Raw genomic sequence first — 26,506 nt, forward strand, 5'->3', positions numbered from 1 at the left:
CATAGAATCTCCTGCCCTAAACTTATCAGCTAACCTCTACCAGCTAACCTCTACCACCTAGTCTCTACCAGCTCATCTATGCCAGCCAGTATCACCAGTGGTAAAGCCTCAGGTTCAAATTTCCCCAAGATCTTACATGACTATTGTTTTTTTTCTTGTTCCAATGCACGGCTACAAAAGCCACTTTCTCTTTTCTCACATCGCCCTTTTCCTCCTGGAACCCGGAAGTCCCACCTTTACTTTTCCCTCAGCAAATGGCTTCCACCTTCTTTACTGACTAAATCAAGGACCAATTAGGGAACCAGATATTAGTTACAGCTTCTCCCCCTGTAGAAAGATACAGTTAAGAACACAAACAGTTCTCGAAAAGGCCCCAGGGTCGTTCCCAGTATCTATAATTTTGTAACTCCAGCTCCAGGATATCCAAAGCCCTCTTCGCCTCCATGTGTACTACACATAGACACAGACAGGATTTTGATAACTTATTGGGGTTGGAGTGGTGGCTCAGCAGTAAAGAACATTTGCAGAGGACCTGGGTTATAACCATGTGTAGCTCCAGCTTCCTCTCCTGGCCCCTGAGGTCACCTATAGTCATGTGGCCCATATAAACTCATATGGACACACATTAAATTAGTGCATATTTTAAAGATAAAATAAACTTAAAAAACACAGTGTCTGCTGTGGTGGTGTATGCCTTTAATCCCGGTATTCAGGAGGCAAAGGCAGGTGAATCTGAGTTTGAGGCCAGCCTGCTCTACAGAGCAAGGTCCAGGACAGCCTGGGCTACAGAGAGAAACTCAAACAGAAAAAAAAAAAAAAGAATATTGGTGTCCATATGTACGTACACACATTCTACCTACCGACACACACACACACACACACACACACACACACAAGCATGCGACTCCAGACTGAAAGGTGGGTGAAATACAACTGAAGCTTTATTGGAGGGCTGGGCTTCCATCAGTTGGGACAGCCAAAAACCACCATTGTTTCTGTGAAAGCCCCGAGGTCTTCACACTGTTTCTGGTACTTCTGGTCCTGGCATTCTTCTGCCTCAGGCCAGTGCTCCACCCAGGTGTCCTTCCCAATGATGTAGCTGATGCTGAGGAAGGGAGAGCAGTTGAGGGCAGGTTCCTGGGGCAGTGGGTGGGGCTAGAGGGGCAGCCACACCCACATGCAGGGTGGCAACTTACTTGGGTTTTTCTCCCCAGAGGTCGGAGGAGAGGCCCCACACGAGGTACTGTTTCCCTTTCTGCAGCTTCAGGGCGTTTCTGCACTTGATGTGGCTGATGAACCTGCGTTCCTGCCCTGCCTGCACCTCATCTGAGCCTGCAGAGCAGGTACGGGGAGGCTGAGCTCCGGCAAAGGGAGGCAGGCTGGGGAGGCAGGCTGGGGAGGCAGGCTGGGGAGGCAGGCTGGGGAGGCAGGAAGACAGAGGGCTGGGTACCTGACTTGATGACTTGCTCGATGGTCATGATGTACTCATCAAAATCATCTGACAGCTCTATCGTGGCTAGCTTGGTCTTGTACACTGTGGGGGAGGGGCAATGAGGGTTTTGAGCAGGGTTGGTCACGAAGCCCTCATCAGCAGATGCACCCGACCATGTGACCCCCAACACACACGTACACATACCTACCAGCAGAGATACTGCTGAGTCAGAGCCACTGTCAGTCTGTCCCCAACCAGGCCACCCACAGCCACGCTCACATGTGTGGCCTCAGTCATCGGTCTCTCAGTAGTTAGAGACGGCTACAGGCCTAGCCGTTCTCGGTAAAGTCTTCTAACTGAGGCTAGGGGCAACTCCAGGCTACAGACCTACGTGTACACTCATAGCCACACACTCCCTGCACAGGGCTAGTTACAGGTAAGTAAGTATCCATACACACAGAGAGAGCTGCTCACCACGCAATGCCGCAACAACAGTTTCATGCAACCGCGAAATCCTGCAAAACCACACCTGATAGAGCCATGTGTAAGGACAGTCATTTTCATGATGGCCATGATTCTTATCCAAAGTCATGCTTGACCACTGTTTCACACAGCCATGCAAAGTCATGCACAGTCGCAACACATGTCTAATTCACTCAGCTGTGTGCAATTTACACCCAAAGCTACAGGCAGTGTAGTAGCTACTCTGTGTGTGTGAGCATGCTTACATGTCATAGTATCAGTTGTCAACTTGACAACTCTGGGAAGAGGAAACCCAACTGAGAAATTTTTCATCAGCTTGGCCTATGGCCATGTCTATGGGGCATTTTGACTGCTAACTGACAAGGAAGGGCTAGTCCACTGTGGGCAGTGCCATTCCTAGGCTTGTAGGCCTGGGCTGTGTAAGAAAGGTAGCAGCCCGCTGTGGTCTCTGACTGCAGTTCCTACATCACAGTTAATGGAAAACTGTGAGCTGTAGGATGAAATAAAGCCTTTCCTCCCCAAGTTGCTTATCACAGCAGCCGAGAAGCCACTGAATCTCACATGTGCACATTCATGTGTGTGGAGACTAGAGGACACCTTTCTCCTTTTTGTTTGATTCATGGGTCTGTGAACCCACAGAAGCCAGAAGAGGGTGTAGGATCTTTTGGAGCTGTTATGAGCCTGAGGTGGAGTGCTCTAACACAGAACCATCTCTGCCTCTTGTGTTTTGAGACAGGGTCTTACTGAGACCCTGACCTCACTGGTGTGGCTTGCTGGGCTGAGAACCTCCATGTCTGCCTCACCTATGGTTGGGTTCAGGGCATGTGCTACCATGCTGAGCTTTTTACCTAGATGCTGGGATCAAATGCTTGGGCACCCAGAGCCATAGGAACAGAGCTACCAACCCCACCCACAGTCTTTGTGCTCCTGCAGGGAACCCCTTACTCCAGCTCTTACGGGTGACCCTAGTAACTCACTGACTCGGCAAGCTGGACATGGATGATCAGTGCTCTAACTGTTGTGTCTCCCCCAAGACATCACAGAACACAGACTACCCTCTCACTACACATCTATACATGTCCCCTAAGAAACAGTCACCTGCAGTCACAGCCTCAGAGGGACACAAGCACCACCACTGCTGCTCCCCACTGGTCACATCCTGTCACACTCGCTCCACATGGCCCAATCCACCAGCAGCTATACTCACCATAGTCCACTCCTGGCTCACAAGCCTTGTCTAGCCGCTCATTCAGGCTGACCTTCTCCTGTGACTGATGCATGAAGCAGTTCTCTGCAGGGTGGGGTACATACAGGCTCTTGAGTACACCCCCAACTCACTCCCTGTGTTGGGTCTGCTTTCAGAAGGAACACCTAACCTATCCTACTGCAAGTCCCCTGGGTGAAGCTTCAAGGCCCTCCCTCCTCAAAGGAGTAGAGCATCTCTTTGGGTGTGTCCTGCCTGGGCCCGCCCCTCACACCTCTGTGGGTGTGTCCTGCCTGGGCCCGCCCCTCACACCTCTGTGGGTGTGTCCTGCCTGGGCCCGCCCCTCACACCTCTGTGGGTGTGTCCTGCCTGGGCCCTCCCCTCACACCTCTGTGGGTGTGTCCTGCCTGGGCCCTCCCCTCACACCTCTGTGGGTGTGTCCTGCCTGGGCCCGCCCCTCACACCCTCCTAGTGCCCACCCTCAGCACAACGGCACATTTCATTGTGGCACAGCTTGCTCAGCATTCCATCGTCCTTCTCCGGATGATAGAACTTGGTGCACGATTCCTCTGCGGGGAGAAGACGTAGAAGGAGGTCAGAGGGCCATGAGATGCAAGGTCTCCAACCTCAGATTCTGTAACACTCAGAGCCTGTGACACCCAGCCCCTGGGCTTTCTGATGTTTTGTTCTTTCAGACCATGGTCTCTTGAAACCTCTATTTAGAGTCCTGGAACCTTCCGATGTCATATTCTAGGTCCCCGAGATTCTAAGGCTCTCTCAACCTCCAGATCTCTGCAAGTAGTTGGACCCCGAGTTTTCCAACCCTCCAAATCCTAGGACTCTGAATCTCAGCATACGGATTCCTCAGGATCCTTAGATGCCAGGGTGACTCAGCCACCACGCCCTGTCCTGGCTGCTCACCCAGGTTGTAATAGGAGTAGACTTTGACAGAGCCCGGCTGGATAAGTCCCACATTGAAGTACTGGTGGACTTTGAAGGACAGGCAGTCTTCTTCAGAGTGTGAGATCTGAGGGAAGGATGGGGATGGTCAGTGGGTGTCACAGAGGGAGCCCAGGACACACTCCTGGCATTTGGGGCCCTGCTAGAGAAACTGGGGGACCAGGTAACCCAGCTCTGGCCCGCAGCTAACTATCGATCTGCTGTTGTTTGGATGTGATTTTTCTTCATCTAGACCATAGCCTCAGAAGTATTAAGTAGATAGAGCCTTTAAGGTCATAGGTGACCACGTTTGGAGAGGATTATTGACTATTTGAGAAGAGAGGGCCAGGTTTCAGCACAGTGGATTTGTTACTGTGATGGTGACTCACCATAATAATGAGTCTGGTTTCCTGGACCTCTCTTGGCTCTACCTGTAGTATGTGGCCTTTCTCTTGTACTCTCTCCTGCCTGGAGGTTTTTGTTAGAGGCTAGACAGCGGGATCAACCAGTCTTGAGCTGTTATCTTCCAAAAGTTTGAGCTAAATTACTCTATTTTTTAATAAACCTCAGGTATTCTGTTAGAACAAAACGAAGGGCACTGTGACAGCGGCATGACAAAGGCATCACATACAGCCAGGTACCTCTAATTCCAACACCCGGGAGGGTGAAGCAGGAGGATTGCTGGTTTGGGACCAGTTCAGGCTACACTGAGAACTCTGGCATTCACAATCATACAAACCCAGTACTTTTCTGATGCTATTGCTGAAAACTCCAAGATCCTGGAGATTACAGAGCCATAGGTAGGAGTTTGTGTCCCTGATCACGGAGCGCAAACAGACTAGAGGGGGAAAGGGACACTCTTGAATTGGTCACCTTATATTACAAACTTTCTTCTATCCCCTCTTACACAGATCCTGTGTTCCAAAGCCTGGGGCTAGCATGAGCTAGATATCAAGATGGGGGGAGAAACTCAGTCAGGAAGGGGAAAGGAGGCACAGAAGCCTCCCTGGGAATAGGAGTTACCTTTTCTAGGTAGATGAGGAGCGTGTTCCTGTTGGAGTAGGCTTTGTTCATTTCGTACTTGGAGATGTATCTTTCTACTCCAGAGCTCAGCTAGGGAAGAGCGAAGCTGGTAAAAATCCCTCCCTGTCTCCCTGCAGCCTCTTCCAGACCCCAGGTTCCTTTCCTAGGCCCCAGACCGAAGCTTCCTTACCAGTTCCAGGTCGTTTGTGTCTGGAACAAAGCCAGTCATCATGGAGATGTCCAGGATGGACATAGTGGCATCCACATCTCCCAAGTACCTGCGAATGGCAGAAAAACATTGTCGGCATTCAGGATGGGCTTGGCACCCGGGGCCAGCGCTTGCATGAGGGGTCTCATCAGACCCAGGCTCCGAAGAAGCGTCTGGTTTGAAAAACACTGTGTTAAAGCAACACAAAGTAGATGCAGCTGGGCATGCAGGTCATGCTGCTGTCTCAGCACCTGGGAGGGAAAACAGCTGAAACTAGCCCGAGCTACTTAGTGAGTGAAAACCTTAAAGTAAGTAAACTAAACTAAACCATAGCAGTGTGGAGGGTTGGTGTGGCAGGCTGGCTTGACAGCTTAACCTGCTAAGTGCTTGCTGTCTAACTGTAAGGACTTGAGTTTGACCATCCGCTGTCCATGATAAAAAGAACAAAAGATCAACTGCATTGGCCAGCACCATTCACCACTGAGCTTTTCTCTGGTCCATGCTTATAGCGCCAGCCCTGGCGATGAGGAGCCAAGAGGAACTCTGGGCTCATTGCTCAGCTAGCCTAGTGTACTTGGCAAATTCCAGGACAAGTTGTAAAAGAAGAAGGTGGAGTGCCAGTGAGGTGGTCCGGTGAGTAAAGGTGCTATAACCACTATGCTTGACAACCTGAGTTCAACCGGCAGAACACTCATGGCCGGAAAGAGAACCAACTCCTGTTATACTCTGACCTCCACATATATGCTAAGGCATAAAGACATGCACACACATGCACACACATACACATACACACATGCATACATATGATTGTGGAAAGAGGAAACACAGAAAAATAAAAATTCCTCTTGCAATTTTTTTTTGGACCACTGTATCAATGATGCTTTAGGAGGGAGAGTATGGGGGCCTCCATTGGTTTCCTTGGTGATCTGAGAGATGGGCTGTGTGGTCAGGATGCAAGCTTGTGGTGTTAATGAAGGAGGACATGGGCTGAGGATGCAGCTCATGGTTACAGCACTTGCTGTGTGCACAAAGCAGGGGCTCGGCCCAACACCACTCACGATGAAAAAGTCTTTCTAAAGGAGGAGAGAAAAACTGTGGGTAGGGGACCATGGCAGAAAACTTGGTAAGGTTGGGTGGGTTCAGAAACCCTGGACCCTCAGACTTGAGGACTTTGGGCATTTCACTTACTCCAGACCAGGTCCCTGTCACATGACCACAGCCTCCCATGGAAAAGACCATGACAATTAGTCACATAGGGGCATCATCTGGAAGCCCCTCCTCATACAGATGAGGCATCCCTATCATCTCAGACCAAGCTTTTAGATCCAAGCCTACTCCAAAATGTACAGAAGACCCTATCCACAAGGAATAAAGATACAAGAATTGCTTCAACAAAGATTGTCTAGGGGCTGGAGAGACGGCTCAGTGGTTAAAAGCACTGGCTGCTCTTCCAGAGGTCCTGAGTTCAATTCCCAGCAACCACATGGTGCTCAGAACTATCTGTAATGGGATCCGATGCCCTCTCCTGATGTGTCTGAAGACAGCTACAGTGTTGTCATAGACATAATATGAATAAATAAATCTTTTTTTTTTTAATGATCGTCTTGGAGAGTCTGTCATATAAGAGCTCTTGGGAAGAGAGTTCTCTCCTGAAGCTTTTGCCTGAGTCTACCTCGGCCATTTCCTGCTTCACAGCCCTGGCCTTGGCTCTCAGAAGATGCTCCACCAGTGTACATAGACCAGCAAGTAACCAGGATGCGTCCCCAGGGAACAGGATCCTTACCTGGTGCAGATGTCAAGGACCATAGTGCTCTTGGCGTCCTCGGGCTTCTTGGCTACAAACATGGAAACAGAAAGATAGGGGAAGGTGCCTTTGGGTCCTGATTCAGGAGGAGTGCAGGCAATAGGACAGGAGTGGGGCTGGAAGGTAATGGAGGGGTCTTTATTCCTCTTACCTGTCTCAGGGGCTGGTCTTATGGTGACCCTGAGGTCAAACTTCTTACAGGCAACTTTGCCTTTGACTTTGGCATGATACACCGTGACCACCTGGTAAGATGAAAGCAAGTTTCCTGAGAGCAAGGGATGGACAGGGACGGAGATGGAGGTGGACAGGGGAAGGTGGTGGACATGGCAGATATGGATCCCCTTTCTTACCGACAATGTGCCTTGGCCTTTTCCTTTGGCTGTTAGAGAGAAGCCCTCATTTTGCTTTGTCTGCAGAGTTGGGAGAGAGAAGAGGGGGTGTTAAAAGCCAGCTTTAGGGGGTTGGAGAGCACTGATTGCTCTTCTAGAAGTCCTGAGTTAAATTTCCAGCAACCACATGGTGCTCACAACCATCTGTAGTTGGATCGGTGCCCTCTTCTGGTGTGTCTGAAGATAGCAACAGTGTATTCATAAAAATAAATCTTAAAAAGAAAAAAAAGAGCCAACTTTAGGACCAGCTTTAGATGGTGCTGTGGACAGGAGTGGGTGGTGCAGTGGACAGGAGTGGGGGTGCAGTGGACAAGAATGGGGGTGCAGTGGACAAGAGGGGATGGTGCAGTGGACAAGAGTGGGGGTGCAGTGGATAAGAGTGGGGGTGCAGTGGATAAGAGTGGGGGTGCAGTGGATAAGAGTGGGTGTGCAGTGGATAAGAGTGGGGGTGCAGTGGATAAGAGTGGGGGTGCAGTGGATAAGAGTGGGTGGTGCAGTGGACAAGAATGGGGGTGCAGTGGACAAGAGTGGGGGTGCAGTGGACAAGAGTGGGTGTGCAGTGGACAGGAGTGGGGGTGCAGTGGACAAGAGGGGGTGGTGCAGTGGACAAGAGTGGGGATGCAGTGGACAAGAGTGGGGGTGCAGTGGACAGGAGTGGGGGTGCAGTGGACAAGAGTGGGTGTGCAGTGGACAGGAGTGGGGGTGCAGTGGACAGGAGTGGGGGTGCAGTGGACAGGAGTGGGGGTGCAGTGGACAAGAGGGGGTGGTGCAGTGGACAGGAGTGGGGGTGCAGTGGACAAGAGTGGGTGGTACAGTGAACAGGAGTGGGTGTGCAGTGGACAAGAGTGGGGGTGCAGTGGACAAGAGTGGGGGTGCAGTGGACAGGAGTGGGGGTGCAGTGGACAGGAGTGGGGGTGCAGTGGACAGGAGTGGGGGTGCAGTGGACAAGAGTGGGTGGTACAGTGAACAGGAGTGGGGGTGCAGTGGACAGGAGTGGGGGTGCAGTGGACAGGAGTGGGGGTGCAGTGGACAGGAGTGGGGGTGCAGTGGACAAGAGTGGGGGTGCAGTGGACAAGAGTGGGTGGTACAGTGAACAGGAGTGGGGGTGCAGTGGACAGGAGTGGGGGTGCAGTGGACAGGAGTGGGGGTGCAGTGGACAAGAGTGGGGGTGCAGTGGACAAGAGGGGATGGTACAGTGAACAGGAGTGGGGGTGCAGTGGACAGGAGTTGGGGTGCAGTGGACAGGAGTGGGGGTGCAGTGGACAGGAGTAGGGGTGCAGTGGACAAGAGTGGGGGTGCAGTGGACAAGAGGGGATGGTACAGTGAACAGGAGTGGGGGTGCAGTGGACAGGAGTTGGGGTGCAGTGGACAGGAGTTGGGGTGCAGTGGACAAGAGGGGATGGTACAGTGGACAAGAGTGGGGGTGCAGTGGATAAGAGGCTTGACTTATAAGCATGAGAGCCTAGGTTTGATCCTGAGAATCTATGTAAAACAAACTAAGCATAGGTCTGAGATCCCAGCACTGGGGAGACAGAGATAGGGGTAGTTGGGGGGGAGATCCTTGGGGACTGCTGGCCAGTTAGCCTATTTTATTTAATGAATTTCAGCCCAGTTAAACACTCTGTTTTGACAAACAAGGTGGGCAGCACCTGAGGAATGACATTTAAGGTTGTCTTTTGGTCTACACACACACACACACACACACACACACACACACACACACACGTAAGCACACTTGTACACACACAAGCACACACACAGAGGCCAGCGTCCTCTGGCTCTGAGGGCCCTGACAGGTATCTCTTGACAGGTATCTCTTGACAGGTATCTCCTGACAGGTATCTCCTGACAGGTATCTGACCTCCTTCCGACAGTCCTGGCAGGTTCAGAGGGTTGAAAATGAGGGAGGGTGGGGTAAGGCTGTACCTCTTCTGATCGCAGGAGGTTGCCAGTTTCCCATAGCAGGCGAAACACGGTTGGGGAGCTGCGGCTGGGGAGGTGGAAGGACACATCCATGTTCAAGTCCTTGTGGTCAGGGACATCTGTTTGGTATTGCGCCAAGGCTTGGAATACCATGAAGGTGGCCTAGAACCCATGGGATAGGATGGTTAGGTTTTGTTCTACCCGGGTGTGCTGGGGAGATGATGATGTGTAGGTCAGAGTTATGGCATCAGCTGCACACACAGAAAAGCTGGAGAATGAAGAGATAGAGGTGGGAGGGGCGGATATCCCAGAGCTCCACATTAGAGCAGCTCAGGTCTGGGCTGGTCAGCTGTCACTCTGTGGTCTAGAACCCACCAGAGCGTGAAGCGAACAGTGAGCTCACTGAATACGGAAGACCTCACTAGACCTCTCCAAGGGGTCAGCTTTTGTTCACACATTTTCAATGATAAAAACAAGTCAGACTCCACCAGAAAATCCAACTGTAAGACCCATCAAGAGGAAGGAGTCTTAGAATAGGGCTTAGGAGGGCAGAAATTAGTCTAGAACCATCTCATGAAAAAAGGAATACAACTGGAGTGTGGAGGCATCAAACTCTGAGGATGGAGCAAGGGCTAAGAAGTGATTGACAGTCCATGAGAAAGAAAGACCAGGCTGAACCCCAAGTTTGTTTTTGCCTTAAGTTGCCAAAACCATCCCCTGGAGAGCTCTAGACAAAGAGACTCCGGGCAGTGTCCTCGTTTAGGGCCTGTACACCACCCTCTCCCCAGCACACCCCAACCACTGCCCTAGAACTCATGCATGACAAATGATGGGAAGAGCCTGGGTGGAACTGGGAACTTGGTCTAGAACTCACCCCGGGGAAAGGGTAACATTTGAGAACCAGGTGGGATAGAGGACATAATTTAGAACCCACAGATGAGAGAGGGGAACATTGGAGGTCCCTTGGAGCAAGGGACGTAATCTAGAACCCTCCAGTGACAAGCATTGGGAGTGAGTATAGTGAAACTGTGAACATGACCTAGAGCCCACACATGAAAGATGAGGACACTGGTAGTCTCGTAAAATTGAGGTCATGATCTAGAACTTTCTAGTGAGGGGGCATTAAGACCCTGGTGAAACTAGAAATATAATCTACAAATCTCCAGTTAGGGTGACATTGGGGGGCCTAGAAACATGGATCATGACCTAGAACATTTTGATGAGAACATGGAGGGGACATCAGGAACTAGCGGGTGAAGAATCTATACAGGAACAAGGCATGTGCTCCAGTTCCTCAGCTTGCCTGCAGCCCCCAAACTCCTCAGGCACAAGAGCTGCATGCCTGGGCCTTGGTGTCTCCGTGGGGAGACATGGGAACTAAGCACTGGAGCTCTGGGCCACTTGCCTGGGTTGAGCCGTAACCGCCTCCATAGTATCTTTGCTCATTGAGCCAGCGCACCACAGAGGGCACCGAGTCAAAGTCTTTCAGCAGCAGCAGGGCCAGGAGGGCATAGGATGTGGCCTCCACATTGTAGAGCTGCTGGCCAGGCTCCTCCCAGCGGTTCCGATCTGCAGAGATACCCCAGCCTCTCATCCACTGCCCATGTAGCCTGGCGGTGACCCTTTCCCCAGGACCAGGTGGCTGTGCTTATGTTCAGTGTCCTGGAGCTCAGTGCTGAGTGTCAATCCGAGTATTCTGAGTGTGTTGGCTGATGTGGGAAGACCTATCTCGACTGTGGGCAGGACTATTCCCCGGGGTGGAGATACCAGACTGTAAGATGGAGAACACAGGCAGAACTGTGGCTATCTCTCTGCTTCCTGGTTCGGTCCCACTGCCTTGATTTTCCCGGTACAGCAGATCGCCCCCTTGACTGTGCTGAACAGAGCCCTTCTTCCCTTGCGTTGCTTCCATCGGGGAATTTTATAATGATACCTAGTCCACCAGCCGCACTCACCTTTTCTCCTTCCTTGGACTTACATGCTCAGTGTGTGTGGTTGAATGAAAGATGTAGCAGGCCTCTTGTGTGATTTACACTGAAATGTCAGCATACTTTAGAGGCCTCCAGTGCAGCTCAGTGTGAGCTGTGTATCTCTCATCTCAGCTAAGAGCCATGTATCCCGGCTCAGAGTATGTGTCCAGACCCACTCTCATGCTCCAGCATTGCTCCCCTTAACACCCATCCAAACACCCCTTACCCTTTAGATGACCCTTCAACATCTCCCCCTAACATACCCCTTCCCTGTGAGGTGACCCCTCACCCACCCATGCACATACCCCTTTCTGCTGAGGTGATCTCTCACCTGTAGCTGTGTTCAGAAACTTGCTGAGGTAAGGTTCCTCCAGTTTGTTCATCAGGGCCAGGGCATACCCAGCAATGGCCACTGTGTATGGTCTCTGAAGGTTCAGGTAACTGGCTTCAATATACTCCCCTGCCTTGTTGATGCTCCCGGGAAGGCTCTGTGAGAGACAGATGGTGGGGGTCTCATATGACTTCTGGGCCACCAGGTTAGTATTTGTGTTTTGGGGCGGCTCCCTTGTCTTTGATGTATCTGGCTTTAAGAGTTTCCTAGTTGTTGGGGACACTTGTGTGGCACCTCTTTGTTGAATACTTTTATGTGCCTAGAGCACTCTGGCCATTGAGCCAGCAAATAGCATCGTTTCTTTGGCTGTGAGTAAGGTGAGTTCTTGGTCTGAGGCAGTGCTGTATGGAACAGCAAACACACCAGCCTTCGAGTCTCTTCCTTGACTCTGCCCAGGGGTCTGTGATCTGGGGCTATAAGCTGAAAGAAACCCTTTCCGACCTGAAGCTATTTTTGGTCAGAGTATTTGATCACAACTGGGGAGGGCGACAGAAAGGAGGGCTGAGAGGACACTTACGTTGACCTGCCCCTCACAGATATCTCTGGCTTCCTGCAGTGCAATGAGGACAAAGGCTGTGAGCGACACGTCTGCCTCCTTGGTGTTCCGGAAGCCACCCTGTGAAAGGAGCAGAATCACGCCTTCATTTGTTCATTTGTCCCTGCCTGGCTATCACGCACCCAGGCTCAACTCGCCACCCAGGAGGATCAAACTCTCTCTTGTGAATCAATTGAATTGTTTGTTCAGTCTCTGTTACTAGGGTCCCCTTGTACTGCTCTCCCCAGAATAATGGCTGAGGAAAAGCAAATATGGACTCTAGCCCTCACAGGGCTTCTTGTCCAACAGGGAGGAAGGACAAGCTGCTCAGTGCTCCACAGACAAAGAAGTGTTCTTTGGTTTATGGTGGGGCCGCCTCCTGAGAGGCCCAGGGCTAATAGTAAATCCCATGAGTCAAAACAGTTAACAGGGGCTGGGGAAATGGCTAAAGCCTAGGGGCCTGATGTTACAAAGCCCACATTTTTTTTTAAAAAAGCATTTGTATATGCTGGCATATGCTTGTAATTCCAGCATTGGGTAGGCAGAGACAGGCAGATGTTGGGTCTGTCAGCCTCTGGGTTCTTAGAATGCTTCCAGTGTTTTACAGTTTTATTTGCTTCCTCCCCCAACCCCCACCACCAAATAAACAAGTAGCTGGTGTTCTCTCCTGCCCTCTCCCCGGGACCCTCTACCCATCTTTCTGGAATCTGCCTGCCTCTTACAATCATTTCTTGGTGAATCACAGGTCCATCCTCCTGGAAGACACCGTCTGGCTTCTGTTTCTCCAGAATCAGCCATTTAACAGCCCCACACAGGACGTGGGAGTCAATGGCAATTAGGTTGGCAGCCAGAGCGAAGACCTTGACCACGTAGGCTGTCAGCCTGGGGATAGGAATTACAGGGACACCCATTGAGAATCAATTGTTTTTAGTATATAGATTGACATCTTCACCCACCAATGAGCAGAGAGGATTGGTATTAGAGTCACTCAGTTTGGATTTCTAATTTCTGAGCTGCATGAAGCTTGTGCATAAAGGATCCTAAGGCTGATTCGGTCCCTGCAGCCTTGACTGTGGACAGAAAGAGGCCAGACTGCCACTGGTAGGGATTCAGGCTTTGCTTAGGTGGATGATGAGGCAGAAGAAGCCAGCTTGGCCACCTGCTTACCAGGTGCTGGGAGGCCGGTTGTTGAAGGCCGCATAGGCAGAGTTGGGCTGTTTGAAGGCCAGCTGCTGGGTGTACCCTGTAAGGAACAACAGGGTCACCAAAGGAAGGAGTGGGCTGGTGGCTGGGCTGACCAGGATAGACAGTGGGAGACACAGGGCAGGATAAGGATGCTGCCTATGTGAGGTGGGACAAGGGTTCAGAGAGGATCGGACCAGGATCCTGGGAGGGAGGGGATTTTAAGGACGGGAAAAGCTAAGAGAGGAAGGGCAGAGTGTGTGGGAGGGTCTCACTGAGGACAGTACGGACAGGGTGCTGCACGGGGTGAGACAAGTGTGCAGAGAGGCAGGAAGGTGCAAGTAGGCGTGGATTCTGAAAAGAGGACTCAGCTTGGGCCCAGGGATCAGACAGGGGAGCCATCTCTGAAGAAAGGAGAAGGGAGGGGCTTGGAGGAGAGGCATAGCCTTGGGAAGAGGGATGAGGCTGGGGGAAGACTGAGGAGGGTAGGCCTAGGGAGGAGGGGTGCAGCACAGGCCCCACCCTTCTTGATGAGCTCCAGAGCCTGTTGCCTCTTCTCCAGGCCAAACTTCTCCCACTGTTCGGTCTGGTCCAGGTAGTGCACCGCAATGACTGTGGGCGTCATGCCAATCATGTTCTGCTCCCCACAGCCGGAGGGGGTCACGATCAGGTGTTTCAGCCGTTCCCCGTCTACAGCATCCTCAGCCATCTGAGCCACGGGGGTCCCTGCAGCCAATGGTGGAGGAAAAGGCCTGTTCAAGACAGTCTCTGACCACAGGAAGCCTAGGGTTTGGTGGCTGCAGGAGGCTGTGTGTTGAGGTTCTGTGTGGGTTTGGAGGAAGGTTGTACCCCATCTTTGACATTTAATTTCACTTTTAGGTAAAACAATGGCCGTAGTCACGGACAGCTCATTGCTCATGTCCATTGGAGAACTCCACATAGAATCACAAATAATCCTCAAACCACTGTTACTAGCTCTCTATGAGTGCTTGTCTGAGGAGACAATGTCCCCCTGGTCTTCCTGGATCCAGTCAAGAGTAGCAGAACCTCTGCTCTTGATGTATAGGGCTTCTCATTCGACTGTCTTTACCAGCAATGCTGTTGGCTAAACTGACTTCTGCAGGAAGCTCCCACGGGCAGACCCACAGCATTGTTTCAGATGAAGTGGGGGATCTGAAATGCTATGGCTCAACCCCACAGCAAAAAAGGCAGAGAGTGTCTGTGGTGTTTGAATGGGAGTGGTTCCCAGAGGCTGATATGTTTCAGCGCTTGGTCCTCAGTGCAGCTATGTTTAGAAGGAACCGGAGCTGTGGCCGTGTGGGAGGTGTGTCACTGTGATGGGCTTTGAGGTTCAAAAGCCCAGTCTAGCCACAGCCCCTTTCTTTCTCTGCCTGCTGCCTGTGGACCAGGATGCAAAGCTCTCAGCTGCTGCTCCCCACGTCTGTCTGCTTCCTGCCTTCATCAGCATGGGCAAAGCCTCTGAAACTATCGGCCAGCCCCAATTAAATGCTTCCTTTAATAAGAGTTGCCTTGGTCATGGTGTCTCTTCACAATAGAACAGTGACTAAAACAGTATTGTATCATTGCATTTATTTTTTCATAGGGGGAAACTGAGGCATGGGGTGGCAGTATGTTAAGAAATGAGTCCCAGGCCAATCAACTTGAAATTGATTTGGATCAGGCATCTTGGTCCAGGGTCTTCCTCCGTTTCCTTATTCTCTTCTCTCTCCACCCCCAACCCACGAGATGGAGCTCAGTCAGCTATGGCTCCCAGCTGCCCTGGCCCCTGCATAGTAAGGCCCTCTTACCTTGCAGAAGAATTCTGGTCTCAGAGTCTGTATCTGGCACTTGGTCACTGAGGTCTGCTGCAGGCACATCCTCTCTCTGCACTCCCCCTGCAGGGTGAGCGGGTGAAGACTTGGATAGCACCAGCTTCCTCCAGCTCGTCCTCGGTACCCCACCTTGCCCTCTCTGCCTGCCCCTCACCTTGGCCAAGGTGCTCTGGATCCAGTGTACGGACGGCCACAGTTTTGTTGACTCTCATTCCTTCTGGCTGTGGAGGACAGTGGATAACATGGCAACAGACACACAGATGGACAGCAGAGAGAGTCCTCTGCCTCTCTGCCTGCATGACTGAGACCAGTTACTTAACCTCTTTGTGTCTCAACTTTTAAGGAGGAAGTGCTTCAAATGCCTACCTTATACTCATGTGCATGTGTGTATTTGTAAGTGTGTGTGCATGTTTGCATGTGCATGTGAGTGCGCATGTAAGTATGCATGTGTGTGAATGTGTGGTGTGCATGTTTGTGTATGTATGAGTATCTGTGCATGAGTGTACGTACCATGTATGTGTGCATGTGTAGATGAATATCTGTGCCTGTGTGTATGTGCAAGTATGTATGTGTCAGTGTGTATGTGAATGTGAGGGTATGAGTGTGCATTACGTGAGTGTGAGGTGTACATGTGCATGTTTGCGTATGTATGTGTGAGAGTTTGCAAGATGTGCATGTGTGTATGTGTATACAGGTATGCATATGTGTATGAGTGTGCATGTGTATGAGTGTGTGCAAGTGTGTGAAATGTCAGTGCCATATGTCTTCTATCCCTCTTCAATTTTTTTCTTTTGAGACAGAGTCTCTTGACGAATCTGAAGACCCAATTTGCTCGGCTGACTGGCTGGTGAGACACTTCCTCTGGCTTCTGTTAGGGTGCTGGAGCTCTGAACCCATATTGCCAGCTGAGCCATCTCCCTGGGCCCTTTTTACTTTTTAAAAAACTGGAGGCAGGGTCTCACTAAGTTACCCCTCTGTTCTCAAATTCATGATCCCCCTGCCTCACACCTCCCAAGTGCTGGAACTCCATACCTGGTTTACAAAGTGCTAGAAATGGAGCTTCAACTTTGCATGAACTAATCAGGTGCTCTACACCCTGAAGCCTAGCCAGTTGTAAGTTTCTATAAGACGATCCTCGGTGCCCCAGAGCCCAGGTCAGCAGCAGGGAGATCTGAAGGCTAGAGCAGCAGGTACTCCAAGGACTCACCACGACCTTCAGTATCTTCTTGACACCATCACTGATGAAGTGGTTGAAGACAGCAGCCTTGACCTCCACTTCCTGAAGGCCGATCTTCAAGGGGACAATGACATAAGGCACAGCCACAGAGGACTTGGGAGGGATTTCAATGGTCTGGAAGTAGCGCTTCTTGGCGGTGGCCATACTGCAGAAGGCTGGGTTGTGCAACAGTTCCACCCTCACCTGCAAGGGAGGGAGGAGCGGGACAGGTGAGGGAGGGAGGGGCGGGGCAGATGAGGGAGGGAGGGGCAGGGCAGGTGAGGGAGGGAGGGGCAGGGCAGGAGAGGGAGGTGCAGGAGAGGGAGGGGCAGGGCAGGTGAGGGAAGGTGGATTCTTGGGTCCCGGTCCCCCTTTCAACTTTGACTTGCTCCCACCTTAAGTTTCTCATTTTCGCGGTAGTTGAAGAGCACAGCTCTGATCTCCACCTGTTCGTTGCGCACCACAGAGTAGGGCAGCCGCAGGTCAATGAAGAAGTCCTGCATCACTGTGATCTCATAGGGGTCTGCCACACAGATCCCTGTCGGCAGAAAGAGGAGTGTCAAGGGTCCAGGGTAGGGGGGCTGTACAGGGAGACAAAAGCAGGCTTCTGGTTCAAGTTCCCTGGCTGTCCATGGCTGTTCCCATCTGCAGAAAGGTGAAGACTACGCATGCACGTGTGATTGGCAAATCCCAGATGTGCTGGTATCACAGTTGTGTCCAACCTCATTTGTTTACATGTGCACATGTGTGCATGGGTGCACGCGCATGTGGAGGCCAGAGGTTGACACTGAGTGCTGTCTTCAGTTTGTGTGCATCTCAGTGTAGTGTCTACAGAGGCCAGAAGAGGGCGCCAGATCTCCTGGAGCTGCAGGGAGTTTTGAGCAGGCACTGGTAGCAAACCTGGTCCTCTTCAAGATCACCAAATGTTTCTAACCACTGAACTTTCTTACTGACCCTGGAGCTCATTGCTTGGCTAGGTTAAGTGGCCAGGAAGCCCCAAGGAGCCTCCCATTTCTCACTCCTCAGCACTAGGATTGCAAGGAGCACTGTGACTCCCTGCTTTCTATGTTGGTTCTTCAGATGCAGCTCAGGGCAAGTTCTTTGCTGAGCTATCTTCCCAGCCCCTCCTGTACCTTTCTTGTCCGACAGGCTCACTGCCAGAATCTCCCAGGTGGTGATGGAATCTTTGAGAAAGATGTTCATGACCTTCGTAGAGATTCTGCATGGGACAGAAGTTGAAAAATTAAGTGGTAAGATGTATCAAGATGGGGGGCGGTGCTGTCGTGGAGGCCCTGGGGGACAGGTTAGACAGGAGCTCCGACTTGCACCTGTGGCTTTGCTAGCTCAGCCCATGGACCTCCATGGTGAATCCAGAGAAAGGAACTTGGCAGGTACATGCAAAGCATATGCAAATGAGCTGGTCTGGGAGGATGTCTTCTGCCCTCAGGCAAGGATGTAGAATGGGAGAGTCCCAGCTTCACCCCTCCTCCCTTTAGGAAATATATTTATTGCTTATATTTAAGTGTGTGTGGCATCCTTCTGCCACGACGTTCATGTGGAAGTCAGAGCACAGTTTGTGGGATTTTGTTCTCTCCTTCCACCATGTGGGTCAAGTGGTGTATCTTGGTGGCCAGCACCTTTGTTCACTGACCAGAGAGCATACCCGTTTTTCTCTGGTTCTTTCAACTCTTCTACGGTCCACAACCAGCTCTCTGGGAAGTGGCTTCGAGAGATAATATCTTCTTCTGGAATTATGTCTTCATCCATGTCACCTGACGGTAAGTGGATTCGATTTGGAAAAAGACACTACGTTGCAGTTGGTTCCCTTGCAAACATTTCTGAGGTGCACAAATGCATTCACCACTGCGTGAGAGTTCCCACCAGCCCCAGACACGCTGGTCTGTGGGGATTCCTCTCTCCACCCAGGAACTAAAACTAAAGTCACTTTCTACAGATGTGTTGCTATGAAGATGAGCATCATCCAAACTGGGCGGGAACTCATTAGGTAGTCCATGCTGGCTTGGAACCTACAGCAGTCCTCCTGTCTCAGCCTACAGTGTGCTAAAATGGCAGGCATGCGCTATCACACCTGGCTTCAATGTAGACTGATTGTAGGATAATTTACCTTCATCTTGCTGAAGATGCATTGCTTTGTGGGCTGGGGGTATAGGTGTGAAAACCTGATGCCCAGCGTGAGAAAAGTCCTTGGTTCCCTCCCTCAGTCATCCCTTTGGTATAAAGCCCACCCTCCTCCTTCTATCTCCCTGGGGGACAGGGCTGGGGCACAGTCTTTGGGCCACCCTTCCAGCAAACAGGTGCAGCCACCCATCACTGGGCAGGTGTGTCCCCCCATCCACCCACCCAGTGTTACCCTACAAGCCATCACTCACTCCTGGCCAGGCCCAGCACGCGGTCTCTGCTGTGTTGTTCACGCAGCTTGGTAATGTAGGTGCAGCAGTCTATAAAGGCCTTCGTGCAGCTCTCGCCCTGGGAGATGAAGCGTGCCCGGCGCTGGCAGCTGAACTTCATAGGGATGTCACGCATGCCATCTTCACAACATTTCCGCAGACCCTTGTCCGTGTACTGCCCAGCTGTGGGAGGCCCAGACCTGGGGTTAGCCTTAGCCATCAGGAGAGCATCAGACCAGACTTCAGGTAGAACTTCCCTGGGGCAGGACAAGGAAGGCAACCCTCTCCTCCTCATGCACAATTCTAACAGGATAGATGTGGGTGATGCATGGGGATGAGGTCAGTAGAGGATTCCTAACCTTTGTCCATCCTCCTTTCCATCAACTGCACTGAGCGGCGCTTGCGGGCAGCGGGCTTGGTGCACTCAAGATCTGAGGGAGAGAGAGAGAGAGACAGGAGGGACAGGGTAAGGCTGGGGTGTGATGGTTGCACCATTTTGGTAGTAGAAGAGACTGAGGCTCAAGAAGCATCAATAAAAAGCTGGTGAGATGGCTCATGGGATAAAGGGGCTTGCTGCTAATCCAGATGTCCTGAGTTTGATCTCCAGGATCCACAAATTAGAAGTTCTCACAATGGAATGGTGCACGTTGTCTTTTGACCTCCACATGCACGTCATGGTGCACGCATGCATTTGCTTTTGTTTGCATGTGCATAAGACACACACAAAATGCACTCACACAAAATGCACTCACAATGCACATGTGCATACACAGAAAAAAAGCACACACACACACCACTTTAATTTATTGCAATTAAAAACTAATTTTAAGCAAAACAGGGATGGACAGGTGTTGCTACTGGAGGAAGGGCAGATCCAGTCTCTTGATAGTAGGGTCCTGTTCTTACAGGATATGGGCATCTAGGTTTGAAAGCACATCCCTCCTGTGTCTACCCCGGCCTCTTTTCTCACCTGCTCTCTGATCAGTCTGCTGGCCTTGGCTTGTCTTGAAGGCCAGGCCTGCATCTGTGAAGACACCGGCATAGTTCTTCCCACTGCCTGGGGTGCAGCCAATGTCTGCCTTCTCTACTACATCCCAGATCTGCAAGTGGGGTGGTATAGGGTGAATAGAGGGGGTGGAAAGAGGCCACCAATCCACCATCAAGATTAACCATGCCATCCCCACCTCTCCTTACCCTGACATCCAGCCCTTGACAGACCTGAGGGACGCAGGTGCTTACCTTGCTCTGTGTGAGTTTGTTCTTCTTGTTCAGCACAAACACTCCCTTGTCTACAGCCACTAGCCCTACTCGGGCCCCCCGGTCTCCCTCGATCCTGAGAGTTGTCTGACGCCCAGGTAAGAGCTGTCGGTTATCTCGTTGGTCACCCTTCACCACAAGCTATAGAGAGGATGGGGAAGCAAGACAGGGAAGAATTAATCCCAGAAAACCCACAGAGGGAGAGAGGGAGGGAGGGAGGGAGGGAAGAAAAGGAGGCAGAGAGAACATAGGGAAGAGAAGGGGGGAGGAAAAGAGACAGTGGGGGTGGTGGGGGAGAAGAGATGAGCAAAGGAGAGAGGAGAAGAGAGAGAACATGGGTAGAGAAGAGAAAAGGGGGTTGCAAATGGTGGGGTTCAGGGGAGACAAAAGCAGTCAGAACCCTGTGAGCTCTGCCTAGGCTTGTCTACATACTGAATTTCAGGACAGCCAGAGCTGCATCATGAGACTCTCTTTAAAAAAGGAAAAGGGGGTAGGAAGAGAGAAGGGGGCACTCACCGTGCCTACACAGGAGTCCTTCACATCCACCCACACAGAGTCGGCCACCACCTCTCTTTGGCCATTGCCTCCAATCAGAGTGTAGTAAGCCACCAGGCGGAAGGAAGGAATAAAATCTGGAGTGATGGGCAGGGATAAGACCACCAGGTCCTGGCCAGGCTCCCGAACCTGGCGGCCTGCCTTCAGTAGCTTCCCCTTGTTCATAACCTGAAGGGAAAATCGGCTGGCATAAGAACCAGGACGGGGCTAGGGAGAATGAGTACAGGAGACCCCAGGGCTGGGCAGGAATCCCTGGGGTGCTGGAGGAGCTGAGGCTCCTAGTGCTCACAGACCAGGTAGGTGTAGTATCGGATCTTGGGCTCTTGGCCAGGGTCTGTGCGCAGGTGGAAGTTGACGTTGAGGTTGTCTCCTGGCTTCAGCTCTACTCGAGACACTGACAAGTGTAGGTAGTTGTTGGAGTTGTGCATAGTGCCGTAGGGCTGTGCCTGCATCGTGTTGGTGGCCTGCCGTCCATCTGGGATACCTTCCTTCTTGGTGCGGACCTGGGTGAGGAATCCAGACACAGGCATGGTGGTTCCCAGAGCTGCCCGGGTTGAGACGCTCACAACGGGCTCTGCTGTGGTTAATACTGATTGACAGCTTGCTATGCACCTAAAATCAGCCAGGTGAGGAGCTCTGGCCATGCTGCTGAGGAGGTTACGTTAAATGTGTGGGTGGCACCGTCCTCCTGTGAGCTAGTGGACTGGACTGAATAAAAAGGAGAAAGTGAGCTATGCACCAGCATTCACTATTTACACTGATGGAGTGTGCACCAGCATTCACTATTCACACCAATGGAGTGTGCACCAGCATTCACTATTCACACTGATGGAGTGTGAATAGCTGCTGTGTGCTCCTTCTGAGCTGCCAGCCATGAGCCATAATATACATTTCTTCCTCGGTGGTTTTTGTCAGGTTGTCTTGTTACACCAACATGGGATCCTCTGGGTGAACCATAGAAAGTGTCATAAAACCCTGTGTTTCTCTGACTGTGAAGACCAGGGTTGGAGCTCCAGGCACTCACTGTGATGGTCAGGGGATGGCGGTTGTTGGGCGTGTTGACACTCAGCTTGGCCACACCATCATCTTGGGTGAGAGCCTGTGCATCGGATTCCTGAGTGACTACTGGCACTCTGCCAGCCGGAGAGCCATCAGGGTTGGTCACAAACACCTGTGGACAGAGTCAGGCAGAGAAGGGTCAGGCAGTGTGATCCGAGTGACTAAAAGTGGAAGTGGGTACTGGCCCTGGATCTTACCATGAGGTCAAAGGGCATGCCCGGCTTGAAGAATTTGGGTGTCTTGGTGAAGTGGATCTGGTATGGGGAGGTGACAATTGGGATCCCACTGCGCTCTGCCTCTACCATGTCACTACCTGAGGAGGTGAATGGTACCAGTGAGGGCAGGCTTCCCAGCAGCCCTTCAGGCTCTCTCAGACTAGCCTTGCTAGCCCTGCATCAAAGCAAGCCTCACCTGAGTGCAGGATGACAGTGACGGAGACGTACAGGGACTTCCCTACCAAGGCGTCTGCACTGGAGGGCCGCACCCCATCCATCAGCACCTGTCGGCTCAGCACTGCCTCCCCCAAACCATCCTCGATCTGCAGAGGGGAGGCCGGGGAGGAGAGGAGCTCAGAGAGGGTGACCTGGTTCAGCAAGGTGAGAACCTGGAAGGGGCTAAGAGGCGGGATGGGCTCAGGGGTGATGGAGGGGTGTGGCATAGGCTGCCAAGCTCTGGAAGGGGCGGCAGTACCATCACACGCTTGAGGGAGTGGGCCAGAGAAATCTTCTTATCGCCATCCTGGACCCCGAAGATCACGAAGGCCGTCCCGTCCACGTTCTTCCCATACAGGAACCTGAGAGACAAGGAGACTTGGGGTCCTGGAGACTTCTCTGGCTGTGGCTGAGGACACACACCCCCATCTCATCCTCACCCTCACCTGGCTATGATGGAAACTTCCAGACCCTTTGGGTCATCAATGTAATAAAATTTCTCTGTGGGCTCCACCAGGACCTCGAAACTGGGCAGCACTGGGGTGGGGCATGAAGATGATGGGGTTGGCATGGTTGTCAGGGCAGCCTAAGTGCAATGGCCACACCCCCAACCTGTCGGCTGTCCCAAGACTCACCATATTCCTTCACCTCAAACTCTGCAGAGAAGATTTGCTTCGGTGCATGTTCGTAGAAGGCTCGAATCTTCCACTGCCCCATGCTGCAAGAAGATGAGGAATGTGGCAGGGCCTCCAAGCACCTCTTCCCCATCCCTCTCCTGGGGCAGGGGAGCACCCATTTTGGAGACCCAGATATACTTGACCAGTTCTGGAATGTTCCAAGACAAAGGCAAGATTCCATATTGGTTATGAGAAGACAGAGTGTCTCTCTTGATGGGCACACCATCGGGGGTCTGTAAGAAAGGTATATGGATTAAAAACAACTCTTCAGAGGCACAACCACCTCATCTATGTTCACTGAGGTGGCAGTTAAGAACACAGACCTGGGTAACTCAGCCTAGGTTCAAATCCCTGCTGTGCAACTTATAATCTCTATGTCTCAGGTAAATAGTTCAACCTCTCTGTGCATTTCCTTTTATGTTTATAGTTAATGCAGCAAAAGCCTGAGCACTTAATAGATGAGGTGTGTGTGTGTGTGTGTATGTGTGTGTGTGTGTGTGTGTGTGTGTCACGCACAGAGGGGGCAAGAGACGGAGGAGGAAGGCAGGAAGGAAACTGGGCAGGTTGAGCAGGACCTTGTGCCTTGAAAGGAAGACTGACTCTAAAGAAGTGGCAGCCACAGGGGGTAATAGGGAGACCATACAGAATTACTATTAATATATTCTAATATTCAGACAGGGAAACTGAAGTTCAGGGAGTTTCCCTGGAGTTGGATTCCTCAGTCTATGACCTATGGGTCTTCCTAGGTCTGTGCACTGATCTTTCTGTGTAGCCATTTGCCCATGGACTGGGTCTCGGAGGAGAGGGGACATGAAGGGGAGGGTATCCATCTCTGGGAAACTCAGTAGCTAGTACCTCAATGGTGATGACGACTGTCCTGCCCACTGGCAGTAGGCTGTTGTCCACAGTGAAGATTCGATAGAAGACTGGGGAGACAAGCAGAGAGTCCTGTTAGAACTTAGGCTCTGGGAGAACCTTCCAGCCCTGGTGTGAGCAGCCTCCCACAGCACTTACCAGTAGAGCCTGGTGTGTAGATGGTCTTGTCTGTCTGAATGAAGAGGTACCCACTCTGGAAGCTTATTAGCACTGCTTTCTCCACTACTGTTGCCCCGAAGTTTGCCACCACCGTCACAAACTTGTGGCCCTTGTCTGAGTTGAATTCCTTACTGGCTGGAATCTACAAATGAGCCAGGGGGAAGTTAGGAGTATGTGGCAGGGAGCCATGTCCAGAGAGCATCCTCCAGAATCTCTGGGTCTCCCCTCAAACAGGAGAGTCTCAGAGAGGAGGGTCTCAGAGGGGAGGGGAGGGACGGAAAGAGGAGGGTCTTAAAGGGGAGGCACTTGGAGGGGAGGGTCTCAAAGGGGAGAGTCTCAAGTGGGGGGGCTCAGAGGGGAAGAAGTAGAAGGGAGGGACTAAGAGGAGCTGGTCTTAAAGGGGAGGAGTGTTAAAGGGGAGGGGACTCAGAGGAGAGGGAATCTGAGGGGAGGGACTCAAAGGGGAGGGTTTGATGGGAGGAGACTTGGGGGAGAAGCAATGACCCAGAAGGTAAGAGGGGAGGGACTCAGAGGGGAGGAGCTCAGAGGATGATATCAGAGGCAGCCAGGAGGACCCAGGCCAGACTGGAAGGGGCTGTCTGTGGCTGACTGCGGTTCTCTAGTTCCTGGCTCACCTTGATGGAGACTCTGTTCAAATGTCCAGTGGCTCCTGTCAACACTGTCTTCTCACTGGTCAGCACTTGCTTCTTTAGGAAGTCTTGCACGGTGACGGTGACTGGGATGTCACCCTGAGCATCGTGGGCCTCTAGTATGATGGTCTCTTCGCTCTCCAGCCTCAGGACATTGGGAGTAATGATGGAGTACCTGTGTGGGAACAGATGTCACCTCTAGCCTGAGACTTCAGTCCTCACTTGGCTGGCCCAGTCGCTAGTTCTGCAGGGTTCAGGCTGGGTCCACGGTCCTCCCCACGCGAGAAGGTACCAAGCCACAGCCCACTTTCCCTCAGCCAGCAGAAGTTGGCTTTCCCTGGCTTCAGCACTGGGTACCAGCCATAGGGACTTTGCTTGTGCTGAGAAAGTGCTCTCTCTACCACTAAGCTACACCTCAGCCTCTTCTCACTTTTCTGTTTGGAAACAGCATCTCCATTAAGTTGTTCAGGCTAGCTCTGAACTCACTCTGTAGCCCAGGCTTGACTAGAATGTGCACACTTCCTGCCTGGGCTTCCAGAGTAGCCAGGAAGACAGGTCCGTGTAATCTGAGCTTGGCTTTTGACAGTCCACACAAGGGCTACGAACCCCAACAACTCTCCAGTCCTCAAATCTTAAACTTACCAACACCTAAACCACAAGACATCACAGACAACCTAAAATCTATAGACCTTCTTTTTCATAAGTAGGCACACCAACACTACAATACCTGGGTTCTACGAACATAAGACTGTAAATACCCTTACAAACACTCACATTCATAGTCTGTGTGTGTGTGTGTGTGTGTGTGTGTGTGCACGCACGAGTGTGTGCAAGTGTGTACAGGTGTGTGGAGGCCACAGGAGGGTGTCAAGTATCCTGCTCTATGCCCCCCCCCCCCCATATACACACCTTGAGCCAATGTCTCCTCTCTCTGAACCTGGCAATGAGCTGGCAGCCAGCAAGCCCCAGTATCCTGTCTCCAGCCCCACCGAGTGGGTTCACAGGCTCTTGGGGCCACTCCTGACTTTTTCATGGGTACTGGGACTTTGAACTAAGGTTGTGTTTATGCAGCAAGACGTCTTACCCACTGACTCGTCTTTCAGCCTCTGGCACAATTTCTTAACATCCCTGTCTTCCTCCACAAAGCCACACTCACTCAGGTGCCTCCTAAATTCTATAAGTGCACCCCCCACCCCAGAAGGTAACTACTTACATGGGGCTCCCCAGAGCTATCGGGGAGCTGGCCAACAGCAGCAGTAGCACTAGTAGCTGGGGCCCTGAAGTTGGTCCCATCGTGAAGGACAAGGGTGGAAGGAGTGAGGAGTGAGGAGTGAGGAAGGGGCAGGGGTGGGCAGTGGTGAGTAGGGGCTGTGGACTCTGCCTCTTTATGTGGCTCTCCTCTCTGGTCCCTCCCTGTTCCTGCCCCTGGGGCTGCCCCAGATTTCGCAACACAGTTTCCTAAGCTCTTCACAAGCCTGGGGCAACAAGTCTTGGGGTGAGTAACCCCAGGCACATTTCCATTTCCCTGAGCTCAAAAATACCTGCTGGGCTCAGGCTTCTCTGGGGGTCAAGGTCAGATACATGCTGAACGTGGGCTGGTTCCTGTTGTACTTGGTACACCAGACACTATTGAAGTCCAGAGTGACCTCCTCCCACACTTAGCTGGGTTCCAGTAACCCAGCACGTCTATGTGGTTCTCCCTAACCCCCAGGGCTTGCTAAATCAGTGGTTCTCAACAAGTGGGTAGAGACACATTCCAGAATGCGCAATGTATGCCCTGTGTACCCTGGGTACCTTACAATTTATAACAGTGGCAAATTTAAGTTGTGAAGTAGCAACAAAATAATTTTATGGTTGGGGGTCAGCACTGCATCATACTGTGTGGGAGGATGGCGGTGAAGGA

At 51.8% G+C, this 26,506-nt stretch overlaps 1 protein-coding gene across 1 annotated transcript; it reads right to left on the reverse strand.

The window, feature by feature from the left end:
- Window positions 1-952: 952 nt before the first annotated feature.
- Window positions 953-25,937, reverse strand: C3 (complement C3). The gene is made up of 41 exons (XM_080917063.1): window positions 25,817-25,937; window positions 24,589-24,778; window positions 23,933-24,095; window positions 23,774-23,844; window positions 23,057-23,151; window positions 22,877-22,959; window positions 22,688-22,778; window positions 22,501-22,603; window positions 22,222-22,348; window positions 22,008-22,123; window positions 21,776-21,922; window positions 21,045-21,254; window positions 20,713-20,919; window positions 20,179-20,337; window positions 19,910-20,039; window positions 19,299-19,370; window positions 18,922-19,122; window positions 18,195-18,303; window positions 17,665-17,750; window positions 16,927-17,069; window positions 16,523-16,735; window positions 15,470-15,536; window positions 15,292-15,378; window positions 14,006-14,209; window positions 13,469-13,544; window positions 13,024-13,183; window positions 12,284-12,382; window positions 11,707-11,863; window positions 10,811-10,974; window positions 9,409-9,567; window positions 7,444-7,503; window positions 7,245-7,335; window positions 7,073-7,124; window positions 5,272-5,359; window positions 5,082-5,171; window positions 4,041-4,146; window positions 3,599-3,688; window positions 3,123-3,206; window positions 1,451-1,534; window positions 1,197-1,332; window positions 953-1,105 (listed from the first exon to the last, which is right to left on the reverse strand). Exons 1-41 carry the CDS (start codon window positions 25,894-25,896, stop codon window positions 964-966), a joined length of 4,992 nt encoding a protein of 1,663 aa, XP_080773189.1. The 5' UTR covers window positions 25,897-25,937; the 3' UTR covers window positions 953-963.
- Between the last annotated feature and the right edge of the window lie 569 nt (window positions 25,938-26,506).

Source organism: Micromys minutus (genome assembly GCF_963924665.1).
Source record: "Micromys minutus genome assembly, chromosome: 5".
In the NCBI taxonomy this organism is placed as follows: Eukaryota; Metazoa; Chordata; class Mammalia; order Rodentia; family Muridae; genus Micromys; species Micromys minutus.